This window comes from Lactuca sativa, chromosome 9, assembly GCF_002870075.4.
Source record: "Lactuca sativa cultivar Salinas chromosome 9, Lsat_Salinas_v11, whole genome shotgun sequence".
Lineage (NCBI taxonomy): Eukaryota > Viridiplantae > Streptophyta > Magnoliopsida > Asterales > Asteraceae > Lactuca > Lactuca sativa.
The window spans coordinates 13,194,931-13,212,685 of record NC_056631.2 but is presented as its reverse complement, the minus strand read 5'-3'; the positions used below and the strand labels follow the sequence as shown (position 1 = coordinate 13,212,685).

Genomic DNA, 17,755 nt, shown 5'->3' with positions numbered 1-17,755 from the left:
TTATGAAAAATGTAACAAGATGAAGATGGAGGCCATTTATTGAAGATCATATGAAGAACAAAATGTAATATTTGGTCCCTTTGTCCCTTAGGAAATGACTTAAAACTTTTGTGTTGGCTCACAAAAGTGTTATATAGTTTAAGGTTTGTTTATGTCAAATGCATGCTTTTGTAGTTTATTTTTAAAGTAAATATTTTGTGTGGTTGATGATTTAGTTTTTCACAAACCCAAACTATTTTTAGACAAAATAAACATCACATGGAGTTTGGATTTTCAAAATATAAAATATGGACATTAGATGTAACATATTTTAGCCATAAAATAAAAACCGGTTTTATAAAATTGTTAATTACGACAACTTTTGAAAATATTGAATTATAAGTGTAAAAATCATGTTTTATAACTTATTCAAACTCCACAATATTATTTAATAAAAGGAAGTTTTATTAAACAATATTAAAAGGTTCTAAATGGCTCAAACACAAACTTAATACTAGGTATTAATTTTAAAATTGAACCAAGCCGAATATAAAAACCGGATTTTTATAAGAACCTTAAAATTAAGTGATTTCTTTTGAAAAATTGATACCATGACATATTGGATGCATGCAATTGTCATGATATCACATGTTTTATATAGAATAACAAAACACTCAAATGCCTTTTTCAAAATGCAAGTCCATGTCATCCAATTTTGAAACATTTGCACATCACTTGTATATGATGGGTTTTTATACAAGCAGTCATATGTATGCATGCAACCCTAGATACGGATCTATGTTTTCACTATTAGTTATACAACATTATGAACACAAAAGAAACCTAGCATGCTTATAGTAATTTCGAAAATCATAAAGAAGAATGGAATACATACCTATTGTTGTTATGTTGTAATAAAAACTTGTATCTTGAATGTTCTTGTCTTTGAAAGCAAGTACCACAAGTGTAATACCTATAATGGCTCACAAACACCAAGAGAAAATGAAGAGGCAAGAGAGAGAGAGAGAGAGAGAGAGAGAGATAGATAGATAGATAGAAAGAGAAAGGATGTATGAAATTCGGCTCTAGGAACCCTAGGTATCAAGTGACCGAATTTCTTATGCCAAGGGGTCTTTATATAGGTGTAGGAATTAGGGTTTCAGTCCTTATCCTTATTTGATTGCTTAGCCACCAAGCAGCCCAAAGGATAACTCTAGAAGCCCTATCTTTGGACGAATTCCTTTTATATAGAAGCTCGAAAGGCGGTGCACCAATACTAGAATGATAACTGTTGTTGTAAGAAAACTCAACTAGGGGAGGGTAGGAGTCCTAACTCCCACCAAAATCGATGACGCAAGGCCTTAATATATCCTCGAGTGTCTGAACGGTCCACTCACCCTATCCATCGGTCTGAGGGTGATAAGCGGTGCTGAAAAGCAGTCTCGTACCCAACTCATCATGAAACTTATGGCAAAACCGAGAAGTAAATTGCATATCGCGATCAGATACAAGAGAGACTGGTACACCGTGGTGAGCCACAATCTCGCGCACATACACGTCAGCTAATTTCTCGACTGAAAAACTCTCCCGAATGGTAAGAAAGTGGACACTATTGGTCAACTGGCCAACGATAACCCAAATCCTATTTCCACGTGGGAACCTCTAAGGGTTGCAACTTGCCATGCGACCTCTGGTGCTCAACTTTAACCATCCGACATGTCAAACATCTCTCCACGTACAATGCAATCTCTCGCTTCATGCATGACCACCAGTAACTAAGTCTCAAGTCTCAATACATCTTTGTGGCTCCATGGTAAATCGAGAACCTGAACTTATGAGCCTCCTCCAATACTATATGTCGGACCTTTCCATAAAATGACACTCATACCCGACCGCACCGTGTCAAAAGCCTGCGATGTTTGCAGATATTGGTAGATAATCTGTCAATCCCACTGAAGTCGGTGGTGGTCCAACGACTTGGTTTCCAAAGAGGCAGAAGGAAAATGGGAAACGAAAGGGAAAGAACAGGGTTGAACGTGTGGTTGAGGGGGTGGGTATTTATTTTATTTTATTTTATTTTTTTAATTCTAAAAAATGATAGACAAATAATAAAAATATTAAAAAGAAATTACTAAGTATAAAATAGTCATTTAATGTCTTCAAAGACTTACCTAGTGAAAAAAACCATAATACATAAACGGTCCGACTTAATTTTTGAAAATAAAAAGCTATACGTGTTTTTTTGGCATATATAATTTAGCGTTAAATCTATTTTAAACCATACATTCATACTCCAACAAAGTTATAATCACTTTTTTTAAAAGGAGCTTGGGGACATGTTGGTCCCCTTGCATCTCTACCAACTACCAGTAAAATTATCCAAATAAAATAAAATTAAATAAAAATAAAAACGCATCTGATAAGTGATAGCCCCTCTTTCCGTCTCTCACCCCGGCGACTGAAAACTGCACCGATCTCACCTTCCCCCACCGGATTTTCTTCTCTATTAATCACCACTGTCACTTAGGGTTTTACTAATCTCATCCAATCAACTATTAAAGCCATTGATTTGATCGAATTCAGTGGAATCTGTAAGTTCGCACGTCTAACATAATCCAGTCAACCACGAGGTACTTCAATTTAATTGATTAATTCTATTTCGTGTCTCTTCGTTTCGTTTCTTAATCGGTGTATTTCTCAATTTCTCGGTTGTTTGTTTTCAGTATTGGTTCCCAACTTGTTTTAATTCAAGTAGAATTAATTTACTCGATAAGGAATTTAAAGTCAACGAGCAATAATCATCTTAAGCTGTCTATCTCAATCTTCAGTACTCTATTGGGTTGAAATTCTCCCTGTTGATTGTCAACGTCGAAAAAAAACTTTGGATGTCGAGGCTAATAAACGTATATGTGTTTGTGGCATTGTTGGTTTGATGAGAGTCTAGGATAGTAGGATTCCACATGTATAAAACCTACATACAACTTGCATCTAGCCAGATATAGAAATTCTAATCTTTGTGTAATCGTCATAAAGTTGATGTTCGTTTTTGTTTTGCTTTAATTATCAGTGCCATGACGACAGTTGGGTTGCTGCATATTCTGGTAAATGGCAAGTGAAAGGTATGAGAATCTTGGAGCATAGAAAAGGACTTATTGATTCATGGAGAATTTAGCGACAATGGTTGGCTCAAAAGGGTTAGTTAAAAGGGATGAGTTCGTAAGGATTCTTATCCAGTGTCTTTATTCTTTAGGTTATGAGAAATCTGCAGGTTGTTTGGAATCAGAATCTGGTATTTCATACAAATCGGCGGAATTTAAGTTGCTTGAATCTTCAATAATTGGTGCTGATTGGGAGGGCTGTATTGATAGCCTTTATGGGATCAAGAACATGACAGATGAACAAAGAGACACAGCTTTGTTTCTTGTTTCCCAACAGTGTTTGTTGGAGTGTTTGGGCCGAGGGGATGATTCTTTAGCTTTGTCCCTTTTGCGTAAACAAATCTCCAAATTGCAAGTGGGAAGAGAGAAAGTTCACAAGCTTGCTTTTAGTTTGTTTTCACTTGGGGAGCTTGGTTTAGATAAAGTCCATGATGATTGTGATGTTTTTCAAGAACTGAGAAGGAATCTAGTAAATGAATTGGAGAAATTGCTTCCACCACCAATCACTGTACCTGATAGAAGATTGGAACATCTGGTTGAAAGGGTGGTTGGTTCCCAAATTGATTCATGCATCTACCACAATTCTCTGGATCCAGTATCAATCTATAAGGATCACTCTTGTGGTAGGGATCAGATCCCTACAGAAACCATTCAGGTGTGTTAGTTCAAATTGTAAATAGTTCATGCTGATCTTTTAATGGAGTAATCTCTTTGAAAAATTGTTGCAGATTTTGTCTGACCACAAGAATGAAGTTTGGTTTGTTCAGTTCTCTAACAATGGGGATTATTTAGCATCTTCATCAAGTGATTGTACAGCAATTATATGGAAGGTAACTATTATGTCCTTAAAAAAATCGATATTCTAGAGATTCTATTCTTAGAATATTTGTTGAATCATACGTTACATATTAAAGCAGTGTAATCAAATGGGATAAGATACGAATGCATAAGTAGATTCTTTCTTCATGCACCAGAATTAGGAGACTGATTTTAAAATCCATAACACTTGTCTGTTCCATTGTTCAGGGAAGTTAACCTTCTTAACTATGCACAACAGGGGAGTTGGGCACTTAGTCTCATAGTGGCTTGAGTGTCTCCAACTGCCATTTCAGGTAAGACATATATATACATATGTCTTGAGGGAACTTGACTTATATTTAGGGAAATCTAAATTTAATGATCATTTTGGAGATGGGTGCTGTTATTATATGCATAACTTTATATGTCCATGTAACATGTTATGTTTACTTCTTACAAAGTTACAATCCATAGAAAAAGCATGATTTTTTTTTCCGAATCATATTCTTGAAAGTTTTGGTACAGATACAAGAAGATGGGAAGTTAGTTTTGAAACATAGATTATCCAGTCATCAAAACCCGGTTTCTTTTGTAATCTGGAGCCCCGATGACACAATGGTGTTGACATGTGGGAACTCAGAAGTCCTTAGGCTTTGGGATGTGGAAACAGGTACATGTAAGCACACATTTGGTGATAACAGCTTCCTTGTTAGCTCGTGTGCTTGGTTTCCAGACTCAAAGAGACTCGTGTGTGGGAGTTCAGACCCTAAAAAAGGCATCTGCATGTGGGATTGTGAAGGCAATGAGATTAAAGCATGGAGAGGAACACGGATGCCAAAGGTGTTAGATATTGCTGTTACTCCAAATGGTGAATATCTGATTACTATTTTTTCAGATAAAGATATTCGGATACTAAACGTGGCTACAAATGCTGAAAGAGTTATCTCTGAAGAACATCCGATTACATCTCTTTCGGTTTCTGGTGACAGCAAGCATTTGATTGTTAATCTTAATAGCCAAGAGATTCATATGTGGGATGTTGAAGGGTTATGGGAAAAGCCTTTGAGATATAAGGGCCACAGGCAACATAAATATGTCATTCGTTCTTGCTTTGGTGGGGTCAATAGCACCTTTATTGCCAGTGGCAGCGAAAATTCACAGGTATATATATACCTGTGAAATTACCTAACTATCCCTAACTTTCATCAACTCATTATATCCTTAAGCTTATTCTCTGATAATTGTGAGAGCAGGTGTATATCTGGAATCGAAGTGGTTCTGATCCAATTGAGGTGCTTTCTGGTCATTCAATGACTGTAAACTGTGTGAGCTGGAATCCTAGGAGACATCAAATGCTAGCATCAGCTAGTGATGATCAAACCATTCGCATATGGGGACCAAATCCATCACAAAAGATGCATCTGAAGGGGCTCATATGAAATATGTAATCATAACTTGTAATTATTATCAAGTCACAACATCTTTTTCTTTTCTGAATGTGTTTTTTGACTTATTTTGGTTCTTGTGTTCTTCATGTAAAATAGTCATTTTTGCTACCTGTTTGTTTCTTGCTTGCTGTATCTTCTATACGTTTTGTAGTTAGACATTAATTTGGAATTTCTGGTTTTTGTGTTCACAGAACCAAAACCGATATTTGAATTTAGTTACTGTTATACTAAACTGATAAATATGGATTTTGGTTGATAGACTTTCTTGATGTTGTCATATTAAAGAGGTTGTACACTAGACCTTCAAATTGTTTGACTCGTTTTATTTTCAACTAAGCTTTTTAATTTTACATAAAAATGAATTATTCATTTTTTATATACAATCACGAAGGTTTGCTTGTATTAAAAAAAGTAATTACTTAAGTGCATTCAATGATGCTATAAAAATATTTCAACTTATTTTATGAATCTAGGCTGTGCAATCAAGCACAAAAAGATAGTAATTTGGCTTGTATCAAAAGAATTAATTACTTAAGTGCATTCAGTGATGCTATAAAAATGTTTCAACTTTATCTTACGAATCATATTTGTTGTAGACCGTGCAATCAAGCACAAAATGATAATTTTACTAGCATGAACGTCCTTTTGAACATGAATTCATGATCTATGTTAGAGTGTTACTATATATACCGTTCACCCTCACATAAAAAGTCAAACACTCATTCACTCACATAAGAAAAGGTATACCAAGCAATTGAAGGCACATATAAGATAAACGATATTTTATCATGAAAATGTTTTTATATGAATTTATATTTTGCCCTCTCGAGTTATAACAACTAAAAGATAAGCACATCGTTGTTTGAAAATGTGTGTGAGATTTAAGAATATCATGTACCTCTGCGTAGTTCTTGTATCTCCAACAATTTATGATCTTTTTCTTTGACAATTGTGAACCTGAAACCGTTAATGATGAATTAAAAAAAATGGAAAAATTAAAGTTCTATAAAATAGAAATCTTAAATGATAATCATAATTCTATAATTTTTAATATCCAATAAATATAAGAATCTTAAGCGACAACATTTAATAACACCATCAGTGTATGTATGTGTGTGTTTTCATGTTCCTTGGTTGTATCTTTGGATCAAGGTGACGCAATGGACACATATGCACAAATCAGGCATTGCCCTTGGCGATTAATTCTCTCTTGGCCGCACCAATATATATGAGACGATGAAACAAAGCAAAAAAAAAAAAACTGTTGGGTACATTCATTTTCGAAGGACTATGACTCATTTAGAAAGAAAGGTTGTAAGATTTAGCAATTAAAGATGAACATCTACAATGGTATTTGAAGCTTAGTAACTATTATATTCTTTTGAACGAAATATAGGTCGAAGCTTAGTTACATTAATTGGGATGTTTGGATTATATTCTTTAACTTTTTTGTAATAGCATACTTCTTTGCTATTGTGGTTTTAGTTGGTTGATGGTTGATACTTGATGATGTTGAGGCATCATTATTTATTTAATCATGTAAGTATATTTGTTGGTTTGAAGATATTGCGACATTTATTATCTATTTTTTACCTTTTTAGGAATTTAGGGACGATCGATTTATAGGATGGAATCCCACAAACCGGCCCGAACCCGACCCGTTTCCATTTATACAGTGTGTTTGCGAGTTTGTGTATATATAAATAATAAGTCGAGTCTTGTTGAATGTTAGAGTGAGCGAGAGAGAGAGAGAGAGAGAGAGAGAGGAGAGAGAGAGAGAGAGAAGAAAGATTTGTCCCCTTTGTTTGTTTGTTGCATATCATTCAGACATCGTCCGGATTTACCTCTCTCGCTCGCTCGCTAGGGTTTCTCAATCTAAATTTCGATTCTTAAATCCAATCATAGAGTAACCAAGGGAGATCGACTGTTAAAACCAGGGTTTCTATGTATTCGATTTCTCTGCTCCCTGTGTCTACTTCTTAAAGAAGACATCTTCAAGTTAGATTTATATGAATGGATATCATGAAGACAAATTCATACCTAGATGATCTATCATCCTCACCTTCACCAATCCATCACAAGTGAGTTCGAATTATATTTCTCCTCGTGATTATATATTAATTGAATTCAGTTTTCGTTTCTTGATGTGAAATTTTTAAGAATCTAAATTGATTGATGCTGAATTTTGATATTTTAATGGAATAGTTGACAGTAGGATATATTGATGTAATCTGGTCGTCTGGTTTGCTTTCAACTTTTGCAACTAGGAAAGGTAGGGAATTATTGCCAGTTGGTGTATGTAATTCTTAGAAATCCAGCTAGATCTTTTCAAGGAATGTTTGGATGTGCGATTTCAAAGTAAATATTGCTACTTTTAGAAATTCACCTGATTATTCAAATCTGATTTTTCCCTAAATAATCAGCACACTTGAGATTGGTTACAGATTTACTGTCAGTTTAAGCTCACATCCAAAACTCCAAGTAGCCGCATGATCATGTCTTGGATCACTGGTGTTATATGTGATTAGTAGTTTTATTATTTGGAATATTGATGTCCATCAGTGATGCATAATACAGATTAGACTATCATATTCTGAAATCTGAAAAAGTATAACCTACATCCTATCTTAGTTGTTCCTATTTTGATCTAAGTAAACTGTGATCCCTGCTATCTTTTCCTTGTTCCATGGTTGGGTTGTTTGATGGTATAGTTTCAGATGAATTTGTTTAGTTTCTCTGTCAAATCAGCCAGTTGCAGGCTTCTTTTATTTCTCATAACTTTTGCATGATGTTTTTCTATATATGTTCTTACTTCTTCTAGATTTGCATATCTTGTGTTCTAACTTTAAAACAAATGAACTGTGTATTGATGTTTAAAGATAGCATTGTGCAAGATTTGTTAGTGGTGGAATTTTTTGGATATTAGACATCTAACAGGTATATGTTCTCAGTAGTAGGAATGTGCTCGAAATGTTGGCCAAGAGAGAGATAGCTCCAAGAATAAAAAAGTATTTGCCAAGAAGGCAGGGGAGTGGAACTTCTGAGCATCACCACCAGTCATTTGTTAAGCCCAACAGTGAAAGTGCAAGGGATTCAAGGCGCGAACTTCATTCATGGTATGTCTTTTTGATGTCAACTAAAAAAAGTCAAAGTGCAGATCTATCATTTTTAATAACCAACTGTTTTTATAGGGTGGAGGCTGAGTCCTTGCAGTGTTTATCAGCCAAGTATTGTTCATTAATGCCTTCACCAAGGTCGACTATTGCAGCAGCATTTAGTTCAGATGGGAAAATTCTTGCATCTACTCAGTACGTTGTTAACTGTCTTTGTAATTGTAATTTGTTTCTAGCACCTTTTTTTTGTTATATTAATTGAAGTTGTTCATTTTGGGGTTGACAGCGGTGATCATACTGTAAAAATAATCGACTGCCAAACTGGGAAATGTCTAAAAGTTTTGAGTGGACATCGAAGAACACCTTGGGTGGTAAGATAACAAATTAATCAACTCCTTTTTAGTTTTTACAGTCATTTTCTGCTAACTTGTTCTTTGAAATTGTGACCTAATTAATTTAATTCTTTTTTGTTTTTTACAGGTTAGATTCCACCCATTGCGTCCAGAGATACTCGCGAGTGGAAGCTTAGACCATGAAGTTCGCTTATGGAATGCAAACACATCAGAATGCATAGGATCCCGCGATTTTTGTAATTACTAAACATTTTGTTTCCCTTGAGATATTGATGGACCTCCCTCCTAATAGATCAAGCAAATATAAAAAATATAAGAGGTTTACCATTTAGGATATACTGATGCATAGTCGCATATAAGATTAAATATAGCACACAAAATCAGGCTTGTTATATATATATATATATATATATATATATATATATATATATATATATATATATATATCTTATGTCTGTGTATCTTTGTTTATTGCAGACCGGCCTATTGCTTCCATTGCATTCCATTCAGAAGGAGAAGTGCTTGCAGTTGCTGCAGGGCATAAGGTAATGTCTGTACAAAGGTTTTGATGTTTAACTATTTTGTTGTTTTGTAAATTTAAGAGGCATAATATTGATGGGAGTTTTTCAATTTCAGCTGTATTTATGGCAGTACAGCAGCAGAGGAGAGACCTCCTCGCCTGCTATAGTATTAAGGACAAGGCGTTCTCTACGGGCTGTGCATTTCCATCCACATTCTGCTCAACTTTTGTTAACTGCTGAGGTAACATTTTTTACATGGGTTTGTAATTAGGGTTAATAGCAACTATGGTTGTGCTTTCAAAAAGCTACCCAGTTATAACAATTTCATCATTACTATAATTGAGTTAGTAGACAGAATGTCCTAATAATAAAAAAATGAAAGTACATTGCTATAGCCTTTCCCTTGTTTTAAATGGTTTCCAGGTGAACGATCTTGACTCCTCAGATTCTTCAATGGCACCAGCAACATCTTTAGGTTATCTGCATTATCCCCCTCCTGCTGTATATATGGGCAATATGCATCGCATAGACCGTTTAAGTTTAGCAGCAGAATTACCATTAATGCCCTTGCCTCTCTTCTCCTCTCCTTCAACCACAAGACTCGATTCAAGAAGGCCACAATCCTTTTCTGATCAACATCTGTTCCATGCAAATGCAAATGCAACAGTAACACAGCAACAACCGATGGATCCTTCTTCTTCTTCTTTTATACACACCAGCAGCAGCAGCAGCAGCAGCCATAATGATAATAGTGTAAATAATAACCAAGTCCAAAACATGGATATTTCTGATGTTGAAGGTGTTCCGCTGTTGAGAGAGCGTGTACGTTGGGAGTTACCCTTCATGCAAGGATGGTTGATAGGTCATAACCAAGCTGCAACTGCCACGTCATCGGGTTTCCCTCTGAGATCAGGGGCAAACCCTAATCCAGAAGCTTTATACAACATGAATCAAAATGGTGGTCCAGTGGCAGTGAATGAGTCGATAACAAACGAAGGAGTAGGACAGCCTGTCCCTATGATTGGTAGAATACAGTCTCAACTGTCTGCATCACTTACTGCCACAGCTGCTGCTGAGTTGCCTTGCACCGTAAAGCTAAGAATCTGGTCTCATGATTCAAACAATCCATGTGCCTCTCTCAAGCCTGAACGATGTCGCCTAACAATCCCGCATGCTGTTCTTTGCAGGTAACATTTTAAAAAATAAAAATAAGGAGCTTGATGGGAGTTGATGTTTGTATTGTATGCTGTTGCAGTGAAATGGGTGCTCATTTTTCAGCATGTGGGAGATATCTAGCTGCTTGTGTTGCATGTGTGCTTCCTCAGTTTGAAGGTGATTCAATTTCTGGGGTACAATCACAACTTCATCATCAAGAGGGTAGGGGGCCCGGAACATCTCCTACACGCCATCCTATCTCTGCACGCCAAGTCATCTATGAACTCAGAATATATTCACTTGAGGAGGCAACGTAAGAGAGGACTATGCCTTTAAATGTTAATTCCTTCCATTTCCATTTTTGTATTGTTATCATTAAAAAAAATATATATGTAATCTGACTCACAATTATTAATTGTACTTGTGTAGGTTTGGTTTGGTACTTATCTCAAGGCCAATCAGAGCTGCCCATTGTTTGACATCAATCCAGGTGAGTTTTTGCGAAGATAACATAACATATATATATATATATATATATATATATATATATATATATATATATATATATATATATATATATATAGTATTTAGTATTTACAATTACAATGTTGATTGATGATTTGATGGTGCAGTTTTCACCAACTTCTGAGCACATCTTGCTTGCTTATGGGAGGCGTCATAGCTCTCTTCTGAAAAGCATTGATATCAATGGAGATGCATCTTTATCCATTTACACAGTTTTGGAGGTAAATAATAGGGTTTCAGTATTTTTGTAAATGTATATGACAACTGTGTTGAAAAAAAAAAAAAATAAGATTGAGGTTTTGAATGTTGTAGGTATATAGAGTTTCGGATATGGAAGTGGTGAGTGTGCTTCCCAGTGCAGAAGACGAGGTGAATGTGGCTTGCTTTCACCCTTTCTCTGGGGGTGGTATTGTCTATGGCACAAAGGTCTCTCTCTCTCTCTCTCTCTCTCTAGTGATTAGACCATTATATTCTATTTGAGCGTTTAAAATAGACATTTTTCCCACCATTTTATTGATTTAGCCACTCAACTATTGTTATAATAATCGTAAAAAGTTATTAGTTCATTGCATAGAATGATGAAAGTAGGTTGTGATTTTCTGTATTTTTTTTTCTTTGAACATTTGGTTGACATGCATAATGGGGTGTGTGTGTAATGTGTTGGCAGGAAGGGAAGCTTAGAATCCTTCAATTTAATGGAGGTGATGGGATGAAAATTAGTAGCAGACCTGATCAGTCGGTAGAAGCACACATGGTTGACATACAACAATAATACTACACTACATGCATGCAGGTTGTTACTTGAATATTAAGTCCACCATCTTACCTTACTTATTTTGTCATTATTATTGAGTTAAGGTCCGAGGGTTAATATTATTTATATATTTATATACTTACTTCAGCACAGTACACCTGTGGGAGGGAGATGTATTGATGACTTTAAATAATACAAAGGATATATTCATTTATTGAACAAGATAAGATTTGTTTATGTTTCAGGGTGGATGAGGCTTTAAATGCTTAGTATTTGATGTCACATCTAGCCTACATAAGGTATGTAAATGTACCAAAGAAAAGAAATGTTATCATCATTTAAAAAAAATAAAGAGAAAAATGTGGTGATTGTTATCGGAAATGACATCGATGTTGATGTTACAGGAACTTAGTTGCACCAGCTCTCCTAGTCCTAACTGTTGAAGATGCAGATGAAGCTAGCAGTTCCTGTGGTCACCTGCTCTTTTTTTTCTCTCTCTCTCTCTCTCTCCCACACTTACTTTTGACCGTTTTGTTGTATGTTTGACCATGACCATGACCATGACCATGTGTGTACTATATATAGTCTATTATGTTCGTTAACAAGAGACATCTGATCTGAGCAGTGGCTACACGCTTGACTCGGTAGGTTTGGTTTGGTTTGGTTGTAAATTATGGTAGCCCTAAGTAAAGTAAGTTGTACTGATCCTAGAGATTTCTTTCTTCCTCATGTATTGTATTATTGTATGTATGGTGTTTCTTTTCTTCTCTTCTTTCTTTCTTTCATACTTGTATACTATACTATACAACTGACTTGACTGGATTTTTATGCTTTCCTTGTTTGTCAAGGTAAATTTGTTAGTTTCCCTTTCCCACATATTGTAGGTATTTCAACATTTGGTTGGTTCCCTCCCTTGTAGTAGTTGTCAGTTTGTCTGCCACAAGCATTTACTGTAGATAGAGAGGGTACAAAATAAGTGACAACTACCTAAAAGCCTACCCCTACAAAATATTTATATAGAGCCAATCACCTAAAATCAAATAAGTTGTTTGAGTATATAATATTCTCAACTTATAACAATATGAAAGAAGAAACTGTTTGTCCCTCATCAAGCAAGTACATCGGAGTTTTAATATACTATTTGCCGTTTCCAAAAAAAAAAAAAAAGAAGAAACTGTGACTTTATCAAATCAGTATAACAGAAATAATAAATTAGCAACTGTATTTAATTTTATTGTTAATGATATGAGATTAATTATGACTCCAGATAATCACTCATTTAACAATAAATAAAACTTGTTGAACCACCCAAACTTTTAGAACATTGGCATTAAACATGAATACAAAAATATTTTATAACGAGGGCGGGGTCTGATTTTGTTTTTTCATTAAATTTCAGGATGGAAGGGACCAATTCCCAGATTTGAATTTTTTGTAGAAGCTCTTTGATCTTTTTGAAACAGCAAAAAACACTGCACCCACCAATACCAAAAAAAAAAAAAATTAAAAATAAAATATGGAAGAACACAAAAAAAGAAGAAGTTGGGTTTTTGATGGTGACAAACCAGGAATCCCAGGGATAACAAATTTGTCTTCTTTGAGAACCGAATGAAGGGTTCTTCTTTCGTTCACTTTCACCCATTTCGAACCACCTTCTCCCCCTAAAGTTGAAAAATAATTACAAAAGAAAAGTTCATTCAAACACAAAACAGTTGTGATTATATTTTTCAGTCAAAATAAATAAATAACATACCAACTGAAGGTGAAGGTTTAACTGCATCTGTTTCATCATCATCACCAAATGTCTCAAGATGGGAAGCAACTGTACCCTGTAAGAAATTGCTAATAATTTCCTTCTTGGACAGACCTACCCCTGATCCCGCCTGCCCACCAAACCAAACAAAAGATTGAAAAAAAATGTTAAACAACAAAATCATAGTACACAGGACAAGATAAAGACATAATGCCCTAATCATACAAGAATAGATCTAACCTCATAGTACAACTCAATGGCATCACGAGTGTAAGCATTCTCTTTATCCCATGGCAATGGTGCACCACTATCTGAGAACATGTTTTCAAGCGCTAAGGATTCCACTTAACAGAATTATTTAATTTATTATTTGGTGAAAATTGTTTTGTTTTGTTATAGCAGCTATAAGAAAAAGGATATGAGGTCAAGGTGAGGTGAAAACATATCAGTCTCACAGAAGTCCTCAATGAAGTCGCTAGACATAACCTCTGCATAAAGAAGAAGAACAGGCCAGTGAAGTATACGATCTTTATCTAATATCGGCTTTTTCAATCCTGTTAATTCTTGGAACATTGCCTTTCCAATCTTCAATCCTCTCTCTTCAATTGCTGACACTAGATCCTACACATACATAATAAACTCATGTTAGAGAGCCTTCACAAGATTGTACTTTTTAATTATATGAAAACATCAATCAAGACCTTAGCTGCTGTCAAAGCTTTGGAAACTTGGGCCTCGTGTTGTTGGCGTTGTGATATTTGTGAATCAATCACCTCACATAGCTTCTTTAGTTCTACATTATCTGGATTCTCATCCAGTCCTTTTACACAAAACCTTCGTGCTTCAACCAACTTATTCAAAGATAATGATGCTTTTGCTGCTCTGTAAAAAGCCTAACGACAAATACAGCAGAAGACACTTGAATAAGATCATCATCCTATTAATGTCAGATTGAACTGTATACAAATGCAAGTAGAAAGAGGAAGGAGACCTTGACATTTGTTGGGGAGAGCTTGATGGCTTCCTCTGAATCTGAAAGAGCACGCCCATAATTTCCAAGTTGTAAGTTTACATGTGCCCTATTAGAAAATATCATTGAGGTCTCCATGTCACTTAAAGCTTTCTGATTTATAGCCCTTGTATAGCAGTTGATAGCCTCTGAATAATGCTTCTTTCCCATCTTCACATACTTGTTACCTTCTTCCTGCATTCCCAATCAAAAAAGTTACAACCAATTTGTTTTCCTCTTAGTTATCAAATCAGTTGCTGTGTTTTCACTTCATATTTGATCAAGAGTAATTAGAGTTTGCATCTAAAACATTATAACTACCTTACTAGAATAAACTTCTGGGATGAAAAACTGAAAACCTAAACCAATATTGTTTGATCTCATAAAGCACCGAGGGTTATTTTCTTCTCGTTACAGCTTTAAGATCAATCCAAACATACAATTACCCAAACAATCAAGTTCGTTAACCAGGATAATAAGAAAGCAGATGCCGGAGCTAAACTTGTTGTATTCAAATAACCAGAGAAATGGAGACAGAGATTTACTGAGTTCAAGAGTAGCGGCCTCTGATTTCTACTTTTTTTATTTTTTTAATTTATTCCAGATTATTGTGGTTAAGCATGACACACTAATATCTATATTAACATATAGAAATACAGTACAGCAATACAACTTTAAGATCAACGAATACATAAGACTATTCATTTATCGAGTCAACATACTAGGGGTATAAGAAACCAGATTCAGAATTATCGAGGTAAACATGTTGTGATTATATATAAGTAGTAAGTAGAGAGAGATTACTTTGAGTTCAAGTGCAGCGGACTCCTTGAGAGCAGAGATAGCATCAAGGTCTGCTAATTCACTCTCCGTTTGAGGTTCAGCACCCTTCTCCATCAATAACGCCATGGCTTTCTTCCTCGCAGTTGCAACACCTCACCGGCGACCGGCAGGAAAACAATTGAAGCCAAGGGAAACAAAATGGCGCTCGTTAACGGGCCGTATAATTGTAAATCATATTATTGGGCTTTTCCACCAACCGGGTCTTAGTGGTGCACCAACACCGGTTTTAAACCGGTTCGGTTGGTATTATTATTTTTTATAGCTATATAAAAATCGGTTTCGCCTGGTTCGATTTTTTCATTTTTTTAAATGAAATTTTGTTTATAAATCAGTTTTTTGGGGTGTTTTTGAAAGTGAAATTCTGATTATCATCCCATAAGTCTTATTGTTGAGAAGGTTTTAGCGATTCGGACAACAAATACGATCGATCCTATTATTATTCGTGAACAGTCGGAGTTTGTTAAGGGTCAAAAGTTTTAACATCTTGTAAACATAATGCATTAGCTTTAGTGCTTGAAGTTTAGTGGAAACTCAGATATTTCAATAATAATTTTTTATAAGTAATTTCTTAATATATATATTTTTTAAGATTTGTTAGTCATAATTCCAATAAATAACATTAAGACGATATATAAATAAAAAAAAAAACTTGAAGATGATATATATAAAAAAATACGGCTGAATTTTAAAAAAATTATGGTAAAACAATAGACAAATAAGAAATAATAATTTTTATTTTTGTTGATAATTTTATTGTAACTATTATAAAACTAATTATTTTCATCATAAAGAATCATATAAATAACCACATAATCATATACTCAAGTCTCATTTTATGACTTTTAGCTTTGGTAACCATATATAATCACTTTCATAACGTAGATATAAATACCCTGAATAAAATTAATTGATTTTTAACTAGTTAAATATAATGCGTCTTTTTATAGAAATAAAAGAAGTATATGAATAGCTACTAATACTATAAATATTTTGTGATGTTGATATAACAAAAAATTAGGATTAGAATCTTATAAAAAAAACAATAATGTATTTCTTATCAAGAAGTATATGAATAGCTACTAATACTATAATTAATTATTTTGTAATGTTGACAGGACAATAAATTTTGATTGGAATATTATCAAGAAAAACAATATTGTAGTGCTTAATGCCTTAAACAACTCGTAACTAAAATTGTCGATTACTATTAAGTTTGAATCTGTTCTTTAAAATATTAATTTTGGTAATTATATTCAATAGACTAATATATATTTTTCTATATTTTATTACACCCTTAGTGTATATCTTAATCTTGTCATGTATCCACTATCTCATCTAATACTAGAGGTGAGCATCTGAACTTTCGAATCGGATCGGAAACCGGATATATCTCATCTAATACTAGACGTGAGCATCTGAACTTTCGGATCGGATCGGAAACCAGACATGATAAGCCTCAACATATCCGGTTAAAAGTCCATAAATTTCTGCAAAATATGTTCGGTCCAAAACTCGGTTTGATCCGATCCAAATGTTCATTTTTATGTCCAAAAATTGTGAACCGGATGTGGATTTGAACTTGGACTTGATAAGCCTCAACAGGTCCGGTCCAAAGTCTATAATCGATTCTGTTCAAATGTTCATCCCTGTCTAATACAGTAGAATTTATGTGTATATAAACCTTTCTGTTCTAGCTATATCTATGGTGCTAGATAATAACAACCGACACCATTAGTGGATGCCATATAAAATTCACAAAATATAGCAAAAAGTCAAAAATCTTTATTGTCCTGTCGAAGCTTCTTCAATAAAATCTATCTGTAATAACTAAATATACAATTTTCAATTATCAGCAAAAAAAATCTGTTTACTTTTTTTACTTTTATATTATATTAATTATTTGATAAAATTATCAACGAGTCAAGATGGCCGAGTTGGTCTAAGGCGCCAGTTTCAGGTACTGGTCCGAAAGGGCATGGGTTCGAATCCCATTCTTGACAACATAATTTTTTATTATTTCAATTCATAAGTCATAACCTTTTGTCCTGAACTATACCACCAATGACAAGTTTGGCCCTTGTCCTTTAGTTTAGCATACAATCACATTTTCACCCTCAACTATGCAACGACGACATTTTTAGCGCTTAGCATACAAGTTGCACAACGGCATATTTCCTAGTACATGTGCAAACTGTTGCATATAGCCACTAAATATGAACATTTTATATATAAATAAAATTATTAATACTCATTGATACAATGAGTTGATTATTGTTATAAAAACTAATCAAAACAAAAACCGATAACTTAATTAGACATGAATTTAATTTTTGAATTTACCGAAGA

At 34.4% G+C, this 17,755-nt stretch overlaps 3 protein-coding genes and 1 non-coding gene across 4 annotated transcripts; 3 read left to right on the top strand and 1 right to left on the bottom strand.

The window, feature by feature from the left end:
* The first annotated feature begins 2,362 nt into the window (after positions 1–2,362).
* On the top strand, positions 2,363–5,598 carry LOC111881197 (WD repeat-containing protein WDS homolog). The gene is made up of 5 exons (XM_023877599.3): positions 2,363–2,609; positions 3,047–3,792; positions 3,866–3,967; positions 4,461–5,096; positions 5,189–5,598. Exons 2-5 carry the CDS (start codon positions 3,139–3,141, stop codon positions 5,372–5,374), a joined length of 1,578 nt encoding a protein of 525 aa, XP_023733367.1. The 5' UTR covers positions 2,363–2,609; positions 3,047–3,138; the 3' UTR covers positions 5,375–5,598.
* Positions 5,599–7,108: 1,510 nt separating this feature from the next.
* Positions 7,109–12,664, top strand: LOC111881271 (uncharacterized). The gene is made up of 15 exons (XM_023877690.3): positions 7,109–7,464; positions 8,335–8,499; positions 8,575–8,691; positions 8,783–8,867; positions 8,977–9,085; positions 9,327–9,394; positions 9,486–9,611; positions 9,794–10,557; positions 10,626–10,838; positions 10,955–11,015; positions 11,158–11,271; positions 11,363–11,476; positions 11,718–11,843; positions 12,050–12,103; positions 12,209–12,664. Exons 1-13 carry the CDS (start codon positions 7,397–7,399, stop codon positions 11,820–11,822), a joined length of 2,109 nt encoding a protein of 702 aa, XP_023733458.1. The 5' UTR covers positions 7,109–7,396; the 3' UTR covers positions 11,823–11,843; positions 12,050–12,103; positions 12,209–12,664.
* Positions 12,665–12,994: 330 nt separating this feature from the next.
* LOC111881272 (uncharacterized) lies at positions 12,995–15,557 on the bottom strand. Its single transcript, XM_052767496.1, has 8 exons — positions 15,371–15,557; positions 14,549–14,761; positions 14,259–14,450; positions 13,979–14,178; positions 13,798–13,879; positions 13,558–13,687; positions 13,370–13,465; positions 12,995–13,276 (listed from the first exon to the last, which is right to left on the bottom strand). Exons 1-8 carry the CDS (start codon positions 15,473–15,475, stop codon positions 13,200–13,202), a joined length of 1,095 nt encoding a protein of 364 aa, XP_052623456.1. The 5' UTR covers positions 15,476–15,557; the 3' UTR covers positions 12,995–13,199.
* Positions 15,558–17,328: 1,771 nt separating this feature from the next.
* On the top strand, positions 17,329–17,409 carry TRNAL-CAG (transfer RNA leucine (anticodon CAG)). The gene has a single exon. It is a non-coding gene; the product is annotated as a tRNA-Leu (tRNA).
* Positions 17,410–17,755: the final 346 nt, after the last annotated feature.